The 17356-nt window shown below is 42.9% G+C and overlaps 1 protein-coding gene across 3 annotated transcripts in view; it reads left to right on the forward strand.

The window, feature by feature from the left end:
- Positions 1–16938, forward strand: part of LOC122563515 (transmembrane protein 244-like) — a 50279-nt gene extending 33341 nt beyond the window's left edge. For 2 of the 3 annotated variants that reach the window (XM_043717335.1, XM_043717334.1), the window contains 3 exons: positions 6201–6326; positions 7202–7246; positions 15838–16938. In XM_043717335.1, coding sequence (XP_043573270.1) covers positions 6201–6326; positions 7202–7246; positions 15838–15929 — 263 coding nt within the window. In that variant the 3' untranslated portion in view covers positions 15930–16938. The remainder of the gene's footprint in view (positions 1–6200; positions 6327–7201; positions 7247–15837) is intronic. The other variant, XM_043717336.1, reaches the window with a different exon arrangement.
- The last annotated feature ends 418 nt before the right edge of the window (positions 16939–17356 follow it).

A 17356-nucleotide genomic window follows, 5' to 3' on the forward strand; every position in this document is an offset into this window, starting at 1 on the left:
AAATGTGTTGCTGGAAAAGCGCAGCAGGTCAGGCAGCATCCAGGGAACAGGAGAATCGACGTTTCAGGCATAAGCCCTTCTTCAGGAATGAGGAAGGTTTGTCCAGCAGGCTAAGATAAAAGGTAGGGAGGAGGGACTTGGAGGAGGGGCGTTGGAAATGTGATAGGTGGAAAGAGGTCAAGGTGAGGGTGATAGGTCGGAGTAGGATGGAGGCGGAGGGGTCAAGAAGAAGACTGCAGGTCAGGAAGGCGGTGCCGGGCTGGAGGCATTCGGCTGAGACAAGGTGAGGGGAGGGGGGTGAAGAAACTGGTGAAGTCCAAGTTCATCCCCTGTGGTTGGAGGGTTCCCAGTCGGAAGATAAGACGCTCCTCCTCCGACCGTCGCGTTGTTGTGGTTTGGCGATGGAGGAGTCCAAAGACCTGCATATCCTTGGTGGAGTGGGAGGGGGAATTGAAATGTTGAGCCACAGGGTGGTTGGGTTGGTTGGTCCGGGTGTCCCAGAGGTGTTCTCTGAAACATTCCGCAACCTTCCTAACCTGCAATCTTCTTCCTGACCTCTCTGCCCCCACCCCCACTCTGGCCTATCACCCTCACCTTAACGTCCTTCCACCTAACGCATTTCCAATGCCTCTCCCCCAAGTCCCTCCTCCCTACCTTTTATCTTAGCCTGCTTGGCACACTCTCCTCATTCCTGAAGAAGGGCTCATGCCCGAAACGTCGATTCTCCTGCTGCCTGGCCTGCTGCGCTTTTCCAGCAACACATTTTCAGCTCTGATCTCCAGCATCTGCAGTCCTCACTTTCTCCTAGTAGATCCTGTAATGCCTACGCCATCTGTATATGTGTGATTGATAAATCTTTTGTTGACCTTAGTTTCCAGTCCATGTTGGTTCAACAGTCAAGGAGATGCTTGCAAAACTAGTCACTATCTTACCTTCCAGCAACACATTTTCAGCTCTGATCTCCAGCATCTGCAGTCCTCACTTTCTCCTAGTAGATCCTGTAATGCCTACGCCATCTGTATATGTGTGATTGATAAATCTTTTGTTGACCTTAGTTTCCAGTCCATGTTGGTTCAACAGTCAAGGAGATGCTTGCAAAACTAGTCACTATCTTACCTACTATCACAGTTTAACATTGAAAGTCAAATGCCAACTTTTTCAGCTGAAAGTGCAGGATACTAGACACTTTGCATTGAAGGGGGGCATTACTTCCAAGCGGTAGAGGAGTGGCCCTGGCCTAAGGCAGGGAGGAAACTATATGTGTATCTTGGTCCGGTGGCATTCTATATGAGGTTTGTGAAAGGCCCTGCACATTTGGCTGCTCCACTCCATATTTGCTGAAGAGATCAGACACTGCAGGAGTGTTTGAGAAAGGCTGTTCAAGGTTTGATACTTCATGGACCCTCACATGGACTCCAGTATGTGGACGCTCCACCCTCGAGCAGAAGCTTGTCACATCACCTGTCCTCAGTCATGCAGATTTCCCCTTCCTTTCAGAGTATGAACAGATGAAGTTTCCTTGGCCTTGGGGCAGTGCTGTCACAGGGTCAAGGGCAGACAAGAGTGGGCTATCACTGATGTCAGTCAGAGTCTCAAGCTAACTGAGAGGAATGGAACATTCTCAATGACCCTTGAGGTAGGCTATTTTCCAGAAGTTCAGAGACATTCAGATTGGGGCAGGGTTTGAAGAGTTTAACAACAACTCATTATGCTATTTTCAAATGACTGCCAAATTAGGTTTAGTACACACCCAATGGGCCACTGAACTTCCACAGTTTTGATTCCAGATCCAGTCCAAGTCAAGTAAACGTAATACAAATGTTGATGTCCTTAGAAGACACTATGAGGGGGATGTGGCTAATGCCATGCTCCTAACTCACTTAGACATTTGGATTAAATTTCGACACAGTGCACCTGGTACACTTTCAGACAGATAGACCTAATTGTGCTTTCACCTTCTGCCATGTACCTTGAGAGAGGACTTCAGATTGCTCCAGCGGCACGGTGGCACACTCCAAAAAATGTGCAGGTTAGGTGAATTGGCCATGCTAAATTGCCTGTAGTGTTAGGTGAAGGGGTGAATGTAGGGGAATGGGTCTGGGTGGGTTGCTCTTCGGAGGGTTGGTGTGGGCTTGTTGGGCCGAAGGGCCTGTTTCCACACTATAAGTAATCTAATCAAAAAGCTGATTGATCAGTAGATTGCACACCCTCCAACCCAATGCCAGCTAATGAGAATTTCAAGTTGTGACAGAAACTGTTGAGGAGGTGGAAGAGGATCAGGGAGGAGAATGGACAAAAACAGAGAAGTTAAGCAACCCATCCTTCCCAACAGTCTCAGCCTAGTGTTGTTAGCAGTTCATGATCAAGCAAGACAGCATGTGATGTAAGAAGATGACTGCACTGACTAGAGAGCAGTATTACTGCCCGAGGAATAATACTGTCACAATTGTAAGAGGTGTACTTTAGTCAAAGCTGGGAAGCAGCTTCACCTCTATGTGGAATCCCTAGATACCAAGAGACCTCTAGAAGCATATGCAATGGAGTTTATGGTCCTGGACTCCAGATTGGATTAGATTACTTACAGTGTGGAAACAGGCCCTTCGGCCCAACAAGTCCACACCGATCCTCCGAAGAGCAACCCACCCAAACCCATTCCTCTACATTTACTCCTTCACCTAACACTACAGGCAATTCACCTAACCTGCACATTTTTGGACTATGGGAGGAAATCAGAGCACCCGGAGGAAACCCACACAGACACTGGGAGAATGTGCAAACACCACACAGACAGTTGCCTGAGGCAGGAATTGAACCCAGGTCTCTGGTGCTATGAGGCAGCAGTGTTAACCACTGTGCCACCGTGTCTGTAACAACAGAACATGTTCTCATTCTGATCAGTGTCTTCACCAAGTTCACGCAGGCTATTACCACCCATGACCAAAATATCTAGCTATAGCCAGAGTGTTAGAGCGTGATGGGTTTGTTCATTTCGGTGTTCCATCACATTGCAGTCACAGTGAGCAGGGGAGCAACTTTGAGAGCAAGGTTCTGAAGGAGCTTTAAAAGGACAATGGCAATCATCTAGAGGGTAATAGACAATAGGAAAGATTTAACCATACTCTGCATGACCTCTGAATACCTTGCTGCCTGAGCGTAAACAAAATTGGTGTGTGTACCTCCTGGAGCTGGTTATAGACTCTGCAATCACCCACAGCCTAATCTTCATGTTTTGTTTAGTTTGGACAAGGTACAAAGCTTCCTGTAGACCATCTCCTTCAGCTCATCACATCATCTGATGGGGATGGCCATTTCCATGAACAAAATGTGGGTATTCTTCCAAAGTCTGAACATCAGGGACCAGAACAGGATTCAGAAAGTGTTGGATACTGAACTGCACAGAATCAGCAAGTCGGTATACACAGGTGGCCATGCCTATACTGGTGAACCTGGAGCTTGGCTGATTGTGTGGTGGGGGTGGGAGTAAATGGTTTACCAAGGGGAGTTGCTTAAATCCAGGAGTCTGATGTGGAGGCAAGTTGCTCCTTCAATGGTATTGCAGAATCTGAAATGTCAGTGAGTGATTGTTCGAGGGTAGTTAGATAGTGATGAGGAATCCTGGACCGACCTGTGTTGTGAATCCAGGGGTGCATTCATTGTGGGAAGGCCTAATCCTGCCTTGGAAATGGCATAGGGAGGACCTGCTAGGAGGCAGGAACTGAAGCAATAAATTATGCCAACCATACAACACACAAGGCCCCAATTAACCTGGATCCCTAACATGGGTGGTCCTCCACAAAGCCTGGATCCCTTGGAAGGTGGTTATGCAGATAAGAAACTGAGAATGTCTTCTGCAGTAAAAGCTCAATCTCACTCCAACTCTTACCATTTGGCCACATCAATGGTCATGAAGACAATGCTTATATTAATATCGAGTCAAACATTTTTGCCTCATAGCTCAATTGAACCTGTTCATCGCACAACTGCTTATTATATGGTCACCGTGAGCTGTGTGTAGTTGCTGGGACAGCAAGTCTCAGGTAGGGAAGTGTATAACATGACCTCTGGCAGCAAGTGGTGTTATGATGGAGGCACTGAATGAAGGAACTGAACAGTTCTCTGGGACTTCCACAGCAAGTGGAACAGTTCGAGTAGATGAATGGATTCTTTATGGTGTCGGGGAGAAGGATCATAAAAGTAAAAGAAGTCAGACCAAGTAATTTCTTATCCCAATGTAATCCACAGAGTCATTCCATGTATCTAGTGTAATTAGTCCCAAGTTTGCCCTTAATTTCCCTTCCTGGTGTCAGTGGAATAAAGAAGCTCTGCATAATGATTTTTGGACCATCCATGTTAGCGAGTTTTGATTTGTAGCTCAGGTTGAGATTCTGGATGTAGGTTTGCTCGCTGAGCTGGAAACTTCATTTTCAGATGTTTTGTCACCATACTAGGTAACATCCTCAGTGAGCCTCTGGATGGAGCACTTGTGGTATAGTCCACTTTCTATTTATGTGTTGGGGTTTCCTTGGGTTAGTGATGTCATCTCCTATGGTGACATCATTTCCTATGCTGATGTCATTTCCGGTTTTTCGCAGGGGGTGATAAACGGGATCCAAGTTAATGTGTTTGTTGATAGAGTTCCAGTTGGAATGCCACGCTTCTCGGAATTCCCATGCATGTGTCTGTTTGACTTGTCCTAGGATGGATGTGTGGTCCCAGTCGAAGTGGTGTCCTTCCTCATCCGTATGTAAGAATACTAGTGAGAGTGGGTCATGTCTTTTTGTGGCTAGTTGATGTTCATGTATCCTGGTGGTTAGTTTTCTGCCTGTTTGTCCAATGTAGTGTTTGTTGCAGTCCTTGCACGGTATTTTGTAAATGACATTAGTTTTGCTTGTTGTCTGTATAGGGTCTTTCAAGTTCATTAGCTGCTGTTTTAGCATGCTGGTGGGTTTGTGGGCTGAGTACAACGTATCCATCCTAGGACAAGCCAAACAGAAACACAAACGAGAATTCCTAGAAGTATGGCATTCCAACCAGATCTCTATCAACAAACACATTGACTTGGATCCCATTTACCACCCCTCTGAGAAAAAGAACAGAAAATGACATCACCACAGGAAATGATGTCCGCACCGGAAATGACATCACTGACCCAAGGAAACAAAAACACATAAACAGAAAGCGGACTATACCACCAGTGCTTCAGCCGGAGGCTCACTGAAGATGTTACCTAGTATGGTGACGAAACGTCTGAAAATGAACCTTCCAGCTCAGCAAGCAAACCATCCATATATTTAAATCTCTTGTTATGAAAAGAATTCCAGGCCTCTAGGGCTATACAGCTGAAGGCATAGTGGCCAGTGTTGGAGTAATTAACACTGGGGACATGCAGAATGTGATGTGCAGACAACTTGGAGGGTTCTGGGGCTGAAAGAGGTCACAGAGATGATGATAACAGAGGCCATGGATGGATTTGACAACAAAGATGTACATTTTAATTTTGGAAGCATTTCTAGATGGAAGCCAGTGTAGATCAGCAACCAAGGAGTGATGGGTAAATGGGATGTGGTCAAGCTAGGATACAAGTACTAGCATTCTGGATGAACTCAATTTAACAGACATTATAAGATAGGAGACTCTTTAGAAGAATCTTGGAACAGTGAACTCCTGTGGCACGGTGGCACAGTGGTTAGCACTGCTGCCTCACAGCGCCAGAGACCCGGGTTCAATTCCCGCCTCAGGTGACTGACTGTGTGGAGTTTGCACGTTCTCCCCGTGTCTGCGTGGGTTTCCTCCAGATGCTCCGGTTTCCTCCCACAGTCCAAAGATGTGCAGGTCAGGTGAATTGGCCATGCTAAATTGCCCGTAGTGTTAGGTGAAGGGGTAAATGTAGGGGTATGGGTGGGTTGCGCTTCGGCGGGGCGTTGTGGACTTGTTGGGCCGAAGGGCCTGTTTCCACACTGTAAGTAATCTAATCTAATCTAATCAAAGACATGGATAAAATTTTCAGTAGCAGATAAGCTGATGATTTATTTATATTCTTTAAGAACAATAAAAACCCAAGAAATTTAAGAAAAAAAATCAAATGTAAAGAATTTGTAATGCATCTTTGATTTATCTATTGGTGTGTTTATTAATCCTGCTATATAATTAATATTAGCCTTGTTTTAAAGTCTATTTGCATTCTGTTCTGATTCTCCTAGTGAATCTGTTGTCTATGGAACTTACGTATTTCACCAGTGGAATCCTGTTTGCAATAATTGTTAAGAAGTGGGTGTGGGACTATTCAATCACAGTTACACTCATCCATGTCATACTGAGCTCTGCAGGTGAGTACTCAATAAACCTGGACAAACACACTTGGCTTTCTGATAAAGCATGATGAAATAATTGTCAATAGTACAGAATTTAAAATTGTACTTCTCAGAACCAGGACTGGAACAAAGGGATCTCATCTTCTATACAGTATAAAAGGAAGATGCTAATTGTTTTGGCCATTGTTGGCATGGTGATGCAGTATAGCTATCAATCTTAGTTCTTCCTCACTTTCTTCTAACCTTAGTTCTTAGGCAAGTACATTCTGATTGGCCAGGGTGTTGTTGTGGAAACGCAGCTTAGGTTGACAATCTCCAAGACCTTTTTGTTTCCATGAAAAAGTGTAATGTAAGTTCTCCTTTGTCTAAAATAAACAGGATGTGCTACGTTGTGTTGTGGGTGTTGGTTAGCTCAGTCAGATGGATAGCATGTTTGAGTGATGCCAACAGCATGAGTTCAACTCCTGTACTGGCTGAGATTATCAGGAAGGACTCTCCTTTTCAAACTCTCCCCTCATCTGAGGTGTGGTGATCTCAGATTAAATCAGCATCAATCATCTCTCTCTGAGAGAGAGAATAGCCTTATGATGACTTTACCTTTACTCTGTTGTGGTACACATTACTGTGCTAACACAGCCTTCATTAAGAATTACATGGGGTTTAATGAAATTTCCTGATTTTATTTCTAATAAAACCCTCTTTACAATAAAAGCTCAGCACTGTTGGAACCAGTGCTTAAATTTAAATACCAATAATTAATTCTAGGCCAGCCTTCATTAGTAATTTTGCTGACTTTCCATTCTGTCAAGGTCTGATGCCCTTTTGTATCTGTCTCCCACATTGGCAAGTCCCATCTTTTCAGTAACTCCTGGGTTTTATTTCATTTGCAGTGATGACTGAGTTTCCTTTAGCGTGGCAGTGGTGGTTGGCTTTGGGTAAGTTTTAGCAACTTTTTCTTTGGAACTTTACAAACCTGTGATGGAGTCTTTAGCCAAACTTCCAACCTATAAGCAGTGAGTCAGCTTCTGGGGCTGAATTTCTCTTTATAACTGTAAAGAGATGAAGTGCACATTTACATAAATTGATCTGTCAATTTTACTGTTAAAACTGAAAGAAGCACAAAATATGAAGGGAGCAGCAACAACAATGGGAGCGGTGAAAATGCGGACCAGGGGCTGCCAGGAAGGTAAATTTTTCCTGTTAAATACTAAACTCATAACTAGGCAGAGAGAAGGCGCAACAGGAGTGCAAGTGGACATAGGGATTGCTGGGTACGTGAAGTGATATATTCGGGCAGCGGCTGACCTGCCCTTTTCCTCTAACTAAAGAAAAAGACCCTATGTGAAGGGTTGGTAAGATAGGGCTTTTGTTTAAACTTATTCAATCTCTCTTGGCAACTTTGAGCAGAGGGGATTGAAGCTCAGGCAGTTGCATCTCCTCTAGCAGGACGAGGGAGGTAAGGGTCACCAATGGTGTCCCTGCTGACTTCGCCTGTGAGAAGCGCACCCAAGTCCAGCTCCTCACAGACTGCATTAGGGAACTGGAGCTGGATGAACTTCAGATCATTCGAGAGGCTGAGGGGGTGATGGAGAGGAATTATAGGCAGGCCATCACACCTAAGTTACAGGATAATGGTAGCTGGGTGACCACCAAGAGAGGGAAAGGGAATAGGCAGACAGTGCAGGGATCCCCTGGAACCATTCCCCTCAATAATAAGTATATCATTTGAATACTGTTGGGTGAGGTGGGGGGGTGGGCCCATAGGGGAAAGCCTCAGTGGCCAGGTCTCTGGTACTGTGCCTGGCTTGGTGGCTCAGTAGGAAAGGGGGGAGAATAGGAGAGTGATAATGATAGGACATTCGATTGTGAGAGGAACAGACAGGAGATTCTGTGGTTGTGAGCGAGACTCCCAGATGGTATGTTGCCCCCTGAGTGTCAGGGTCAGGGATGTCTCAGACTCAATCTACAGGATTCTTAAGGGGGAGGGAGAGTAGCCAAAGTCACTGTACATATTGGTACCAATGACATAGGTAGGGAAAGGGAGGAGGACCTGAAAAGAGAATATAGGGAGTTAGGTTGGAAGCTAAAGGCAGGATGAGCAGAGTAGTAATCTCAGGATTGCTACCAATGCCACATTCTAGTGAGGCTAGGAACAGAGAGCAAGTGCAGATGAACACGTGGCTGCAGGGCTGGTGTAAGAGGGAGGGCTTCAGATATGTGGATTCTTGGGATACCTTCTGGGGAAGATGGGAACTGTACAAGAAGGATGGCTTGCACCTGAACTGGAGTGGTACCAATATGGATGTAGGTTTGCTTGCTGAGCTAGAAGGTTCATTTCCAGACGTTTCGTCACCCTACTAGGTAACATCTTCAGTGGACCTCTGGGCGAAGCACTGTTGATAATTCTTGCTTTCTATTTATATGTTTGGGTTTCTTTGGGTTGGTGATGTCAGTTCCTGTGGTGACATCATTTTCTGTGGTGAAGTCATTTCCTGGTCTTTTTCTTTGGGGGTGGTAGATGAGGTCTAACTCAGTGTGTTTGTTGATAGAGTTCCGGTTGGAATGCCATGCTTCTAGGAATTCTCATGCGTGTCTCTGTTTGGCTTGTCCTAGGATGGATGTGTTGTCCCAGTTGAAGTGGTATCCTTCCTCATCTGTATGTAAGGATATTAATGAGACAGGGTCATGTCATTTTGTGGCTAGTTGATGTTCATGTAATATGATGGCTAGTTTTCTGCCTGTTTGTTCAATGTAGTGTTTGTTACAATTCTTCGAGGAGAAAGTGAGGACTGCAGATGCTGGAGATCAGCACCGCCTTCCTAACCTGCAATCTTCTTCCTGACCTCTCCGCGCCCCACCCCACTTCGGCCTATCACCCTCACCTTGACCTCCCTCCACCTATCACAATTCCAACGCCCCTCCCCCAAGTCCCTCCTCCCTACCTTTTATCTTAGCCTGCTGGACACACTTTCCTCATTCCTGAAGAAGGGCTTATGCCCGAAATGTCGATTCTCCTGTTCCTTGGATGCTGCCTGACCTGCTGCGCTTTTCCAGCAACACATTTTCAGCTTTGTTACAATTCTTGCAAGGTATTTTGTAAATAACATTTGTTTTGCTTGTTGATTAATGATGCCCACACGATTAATGATGCCCACAACAGACTCCGTAAATACAACCAAAAATCTTTACTCACTCCTGCAACAGACCATGAATGGACAGACAGAGTACAACAAGACATAGATATTAGACAGCGACAAACACAGAAAATGAAAAAAGCTAGACCTGCAGAAAAAACTAGATAAATTTATACAAAGTAACAACACTGACAACACAGAAGCATGGATTGTCTGACCGACCCTTAACAGACACTGAAAAAGCTCATGATTTGGAGATGCAGGTATTGGACTGGGGTGTACAAAGTTAAAAATCACACAACAGCAGGTTATAGTCCAACAACCAACTCTCAGAAGAAACCCAGCAAACTGTCAGCATGTAGTCGCACCAACATTAAGCAGAAAAAGGAGGGAAACATACTTAATACACAAGAAAGGAAAGCACTGAAAAGACGAAAAAAAGATAAAAACATTGTTATCCTAACTGCAAATAAAGGATGCTTGACAGTCATTCTAAATCAAAGAGACTACATCGATGAAAGTGAATGCACTACTTACAGATACCAACACTTACCAACAAGTGGCAGTAGACCCGACCCCACAATGAGAGAACCGAATCACAGCCACCCTTGGACTTTTTTTTTTACAAACATGGTGCACCACACAACAGACCATTTTTATAAGTCATGGCAGCCCTACTTGAGTTATTTGGATATAGATTTGTCAGTTATCTTAATTAGGGCGTTTGTTTAACCAGGATGGTTAGCTTTGTCAAGTCCTGGGCCCTGGAAGGGGTTTGCTGAGTTAATACTGATATATATACAGTGCTTCCATTCCTTTGTTTGGTAGCTTTGTGCTGAGCATAGCTGTTCTGTTTTTTGTGGGTTTTTTTTATTTTGTTTTGCTTTCTTTTTAATCTATTAGTTAATTATTTATTGGTGTTGCTTTGCACAGTGTTAGGGTTTGTTTTGTATTATAGGGTAGGCTGGTAGTTAGTAGACAGTAGTTGTACTGTAATTGTGTTTTGTTTTCCTTTTATTATACTGATATTTGTTATTGATTGTATTTTTCAGTAATTTTTTATGTTTGTAAAGTTAAAAAATTTGCTAATAAATATATTTACAAAAAAACTTCAGAAATCTGGAGAAATAAATAAGATTGACTTCTAAAAAATGAAGCCAGATGGATCCAACACACCACGCTTCTATGGATTACCCAAAATTCACAAATCAGGAGCCCCCCTCAGACCCATAGTCTCACTACCTGGAACACCAACTTACAGGTTGGCCAAGGAGCGACACCAAAGACTAAAACACTTAGTAGAAGACTCACGGCACTCCATCCACTCAAGAATTCCTGAAGACTAGCAAAGGCACTAAGATAGAAGAGGATGAAATAATGGTGTCCTTTGATGTAACAGCCTTGTTTAAATCAATCAACAATAACCTGGCCAAGGAAACATTTATTACACTACTAGAAGACCCAAAGACACATACACCAAACACCATCAACTTCATCAGCAAGGACAGTATCATCAAGCTAGAGGTCCTATGCTTTACCACCTATTTCACCTTCAACAACAAAACTTAACAGACAAACCAATGGAACACCCATTGGATCTCCGTTATCAGGGTTCTTAGCAGAGGCAGTAATATAGAGACTCGAACAAACAGCTCTGCCAACCATCCAACCCAAACTTTGGGTCCGCTACGTGGATGACACCTTTGTCATCACTAAATGAAACAAATTAGAGGAAATCTTCAAGACTATCAATAATACCCTTACTGGCATAAAATTCACTGAAGAGGAGGAAAACAACAACAAACTGCCATTCCTAGATGTCACAGTAGAGCGAACAGCCAATGAGAAACTTCAAACCAGCGTCTATGGAAAACAATATGTACGGACAAATACTGAACTACAGAAGCAATCATCCCAACACCCACAAACGAAGCTGCATCAGAACATTATTCCAACGAGCCACCACACATTGCAGCACAGAGGAACTACGCAGAGCAGAGGAAAATCATCAATACAGTGTATTTAAAAAAAAAGGGTACCCAATGATTTCTCAGCAACAAACCCAAACAAGCAGACAAAACGCATCCAGAAACCCTAGTCATTCTCCCCTACATCAAAGACATCTTGGAAATGACTGCCAGACTACTCAGGCCCCTTGGCATCATGGTCGCCCACAAACCCACCAACACACTAAAACAGCCCGGATGCCCACTGAAGATGTTACCTAGTAGGGTAATGAAACATCTGGAAATGAACCTTCCAGCTCAGCGATCAAACCTACATCCAGAACCTCAACTTGAACTACAAATCTTCTAAAAACTCACTGAGGGCATCAATATCTTGGGCTGGAGGCATGCTAGCGCTCTGCAGGAGAGTTTAAACTAGTATGGCAGGGGGTGGGAACCTGAGCTCTAGCTGAGGATGGAGTATCACGTACAGCCAGATACAGCGTGCAGAGAATCTGAGAGAAGGGATAGACAGTTGATAGGGCAAAGTTGCAGTCTGTGTGATGGGTTGAAGTGTGTCTTTTTTTTAAACGCATGAAGTATCAGGAATAACGGTGATGAACTCAGAGCATGGATCAGTACTTGGAACTGTGATATTGTGACCCATTATGGAGAAATGGATATCACAAGGGTATGAATAGTTGTGAGATGTTCCAGGGTTCAGATGTTTCAAAAGCAATGGTGGCTGGGGGGGGGGCATTGCTAATCAGTGATAGTATCACAGCTGCAGGAAGGGAGGTCATCAAGGAGGGTTTGTCTACAGATTCAGTATAGGTAGAAGTCAGAAACAGGAAAGGAGCAGTCACTTTATTGGACATCCCCTCCACCCCCCACGGCAACAGAGACACAGAGGAGCAGACTGGGAGGTACATTTTTGGAAAGGTGCAGAACTAAGAGTTGTTGTCATTGGTGACTTTGACTTTCCTAATATTGATTGGAACTGCCTTAGTTCAAATAGCTTGAATGGATCAGTTTTTGTCAAGTGTGTCCAGGAAAGATTCAGCTTGTAATATTTAGATAGGCTGACTAGAGGAGAGGCCTTATTGGATTTGGAGCCAGGCCAGGTGTCAGATCTTTCAGTGGGAGAGCATTTAGATAATAGTGATCACAACTCCCTGACCTTTACTATAATCATGGAAAGGGATATCAGCAGATGGTATGGGAAAAGTATTTAATTGGGGGAGTGGGAATTATAATGCTATTAGGCAGGAACTGGGTGTCTAAATTGGGAACAGATGTTCTCAGGGAAATGCATGACAGAAATGTGGAGTTTGTATAGGGAGCACTTGCTGATAGTGCTGGATAAGTTTGTCCCCATGAGGCAAGGACAGGATGGTAAGGTGAAGGAACCCTGAGTGACAAGGGATGTAGAACATCTAGTTAAGAGGAAGAAGGACGCTTACTTAAAGTTGAGAAGGCAAAGATCAGACAAGTCTCGAGAGGGTTACAAGGTAGTCAGGAACTGAAGAATGGACTTAGGAAAGCAAGAAGGGGGCATTAAAAGCTTTAGTGGGTATGATTAAGGAAAACCCTAAGGCACTCTTCGCTTACGTGAGAAACAAGAGGATGGCCAGAGTGAGGGTTGGGTCGATAAGGGATAGCGGAGGGAACTTGTGCCTGGAGTCAGTGTGGGGAAAGTCCTTAATGAATACTTTGCCTCAACATTCACTGCTGAGAGGGACCTTGACGTTTGAGAGGACAGAGTGAAACAGGCTGATATGCTCAAACAAGTTGATGGTAAGAAGGAGGATGTGCTGAAAATTTTGAAAAACATAAAGGTAGTTAAGTCCCCTGGCCAGACAGGATATACCAAGGTTACTACAGGAAGTGAGGAAACAGAGTGCTGTGTCTCTGGCAATGATCTTTGCATCCTCACTGTCCATTGGAGAAGTGCCAGATGATTGGAGCGTGGCAAATGTTATTCCCTTGTTCAAGAAAGGGAATATGGATTATCCTGGAAATTACAGACCAGTCAGTCTTCTGTCTGTGGTGGGCAAATTATTGGAGAGGATTCTGAGAGACAGGAGTTATTATTACTTGGAAAACTATAGTTTGATTAGAGATAGCCAGAATGGCTTTGTGAGGGACAGGTCATGCCTCACAAGACTTATTGAATTCTTTGAGGGTGTGACCAAATATATTAATGGAGGTAGAGGAGTGGACGTGGTGTACATGAATTTTAGCAAGGCATTTGATAAGATTCCCCTGGTAGGCTCATTTAGAAAGTAAGGAAGCATGGGATACAGGGAAATTTGGCTGTCTAGATACAGCATTGGCTGGCCCATAGAAGACACAGGGTGGTAGTAGATGAAAAGTATTCAGCCTGGAGCTCAGTGACCAGTGGCATTCCACAGACATCTGTTCTGGGACCTCTGCTCTTTGTGATTTTTATAAATAACTTTTGGATGAGGAAGTGGAGGGGTGGGATAGTAAGTTTGCCGATGGCACAAAGGTTGGTGGAGTTGTGGATAGTGTGGAGGGCTGTTGTAGGTTGCAATGGGACATTGACAGGATGCGGAATTGGGCTGAGAAATGGCAGATGGAGTTCACCTAAAAAAGTGTGAAGTGATTCATTTTGGGGCATAATTTTAAGCTAATTGGAGGAAGGTTTAGGGGAGATGTCAGAGATAGATTCTAGACACAGAGAATGGTGGGTGCGTGGAAAGCACTGCTGGCAGTAGTAATAGAGTCAGATACATTAGGGACATTTAAGCAGCTTTGGATAGGCACATGGATGATAGTAAAATGCAGGATATGTAGGTTAGTTTGATTTTAGAGTAGGATAAAAGGTCAGCACAACATCGAGGGCCGAAGGGCCTGTACTGTGCTGTACTGTTCTGTGTTTGACAACAACTTGCATTTATTTAGAGCCACCAAAATAAAAAAAATCCCAAATCAGGTCTCAAATGAAATTTAACATGGAACCAATAAAAAACACTAAATTTAAGCCTTAATTAGTAAAGTATTCTTTTGAACTTATCTTGTGGGTGTGAAGAATTCCAGGTTCGCCTGGATGTTTCACCAGGCTCTGTTAAGTCCTAACAGAAATGTAAATCTGAAAGAGGAATGGAGGGGGAGATTGGCTGATTGTCATCCATCTCGGAGTGACTCGAAGTTCCACTTTTCATGGGATTTCCTTGATTGTGATAAAATCATTAGGAAAGGCCCAGTGTGAATTACGTATGAAGAGAATCAGCCAGAGCAGTTGTATTAACCTTGCTAGTACTCTGCTACTGATTTGCAGAGATCAGCAACCTCACCAGCTATCACTTAGAAACAGAAGTTTCACAGTCTCTTCTGAGTATTATGGCTTAATCTCTACCTCCTTCTCAAACTGCGTTTGTGTGAAGGAGTCATTGTGGTCATACAGCATGGAAACAGGCCCTTTGGTCCAACAAGTCCATGCTGACCATAATCCTAAGCTAAATTAGTCCTACCTGCCTATGTTTGGTGCATATCCTTCCAAACATTTCTTTTTCATGTACTTAGCCAATTATCTTTTAAACATTGTAACTGTACTCGCATACACCTCATCCTCTGGAAGTTCATTCCACATACAAACTACTCTCTGTTTAAAAAAGATGCTCCTCATTTTTTTTTATAATCCTTCTCCTTTCACTTTAAAAATATGCCCCAGAGTATTGAAATTCCCCACCTAGGGATAAGACACCCACCATTCACATTATCTAAACTCCTCATGATTTTATAAACCTCTGTAAGGTCAGCCCTCAACCTCCTTCGCACCAGTGAAGAAAGTCTTAGCCTATCTAGCCTCTCCTTACAACTCAAACCCTCCATTCCTGGCAAGTCTTTCCTGAACCCACTCCAGCTTAATAAAATCCTTCCTTTACATGGTGACCAGAATTGGATACAATGTTCCAGAAGAGGCCTTACCAAGGTCCCGTACAACCTCAACATGACATCCCAACTCCTATACTCAAAGGTCTGAGCAATGAAGGGAAGTATACTAAATGCCTTCTTAACCACCCATTTACATGTGATGCAAACTTTAAAGAATTATGAACCTGAACCCCTAAGTCTCTCTATATTTGAACACCACCCAAGGCACTATAAGTCTTGCTTGTGTTTGTTTTACCAAAGTGCAATGCCTTGCATTTATCCAAATTAAACTCTATCTGGCACTCTTCTGCCCATTGACCCACAATCTCTTTGTTATGTTAGATTACCTTCTTCGCTGTCCATTACACCACCAATTTTGGTGTCATCCTATAAAATAACACAGCCTACTTTCTTTACTATTAGTTGTGAGGTGTGTTATTGAAGCATATTGAACTCAAACGACTATCACTATTTGTGAATTAGAAATATCATATTTGGAAAAGTGACAAGAATAAATGCTTTAATAACACTTTGCTTTTTCTACAGGGGGCGGCTTGTTGATGATGATCTGTAATGGACAGCTGGTGGCACACTGTGTTTGCCAAAATAATCCTGCTTACTCTTCAAGTAACCTCTGAGAGAAAATGATCAAACAAGGCCACAAAAATCAGAAGTTCAGGATAATTCCCCATCTAACATACCTGCATTGATTTTAATGAGCAGAGAAACTGCATCCTTCCTCAGAAATAATTCATGTTAAATGTTTGAAAATCACAGTTTGTATTTTATGTGACCAGAAAAGGTCTGTTTTTCACACAAAAGTCAAGTGGATCATGGGCAGCTTAAAAGAAAGACTAATAACTTTCTCTTTTCCCCTTTGAATTTTGATATTTGTTGCTTTGCAAAGGTAATTCCATAGAAGACACCAAACATAGACATAATTTTAATTTTGTCCAATTATGTGTGCATTAGATCTGCTTGGGGAATGTGGTGTCTAACCTGCCCTGCACAGTAAAGTATCAGAACTACTGCAGCAGTAATATGTCAGGAAGTAATTGGGAACTCTTAGAAACATGTCTGATCAGATCTTTATATGAGTAATCCAATCGTACAATATTAAAGTGAAAAACAAAAGAGAATATAGTATACCAACTTAAATAAATATTTGAGAATTGAAGGATTTCTTTAAAGATAACTCAGAATCAAATTTTCTATATGCCGAAATAAAAAGTACATGCATTGTAAATAATAAATAGGCTTAAAGTAGAATCTTAGAACTCCCAAAAATATTAATTCACAGTATTCATATAAAACATGAAAACTACAATCTGATATTTTCCCACTAGGTAAAGAAATTGTCTACCCTCAAAAGGTTAAAATGTTTAATATTTACCTTTTGGAGGGGAATGACCATGCATTTTAGAATTTTAACCATTTTTATTGCATTCAATATTATATCATTCAATTATCAGTGGCTTCCTTTACTTTTAAAATGTTAATAGGTAATATATGGAGTTTCAACAAATTCAGTTTTAATACATAGAAATCCCCTTCAAGTTGAAAAATTATTACCATCAAAGTTTGTGAGAAGATTTGTAGCTCGGGTGCTTGTTGTTGTGGTTCTGTTCGCCGAGCTGGGAATTTGTGTTGCAGACGTTTCGTCCCCTGTCTAGACAGATTCAAACCACTACAAATGCCGGAGGAAACATCACAGGAGCGCTTCACAGGAGGCTCCCAAGCACTGAGGATGTCACCTAGACAGGGGACGAAACGTCTGCAACACAAATTCCCAGCTCGGCGAACAGAACCACAACAGGTTATTACCATATTCTGGAGTTAATGCGATTGATTCCTATACTGCCACAGATTGACAACTCTACCTTGTCTGTTGAGTTTTTTTAAATTATCTCCTCAACATTGTAAAATAAATTATTTTTGGTGAAACTGTTTGAAAAAATGAAATGTCCAAGGCAGGTGGAACTCAAATCCTCACCTTCTGGCCCAGAATTAGAGACGCTATCACTGTCACAGACACAGGAAACTGTTCAGTTGTAAGTTCTAGTTT

Source organism: Chiloscyllium plagiosum, chromosome 27 (assembly GCF_004010195.1).
Source record: "Chiloscyllium plagiosum isolate BGI_BamShark_2017 chromosome 27, ASM401019v2, whole genome shotgun sequence".
Lineage (NCBI taxonomy): Eukaryota > Metazoa > Chordata > Chondrichthyes > Orectolobiformes > Hemiscylliidae > Chiloscyllium > Chiloscyllium plagiosum.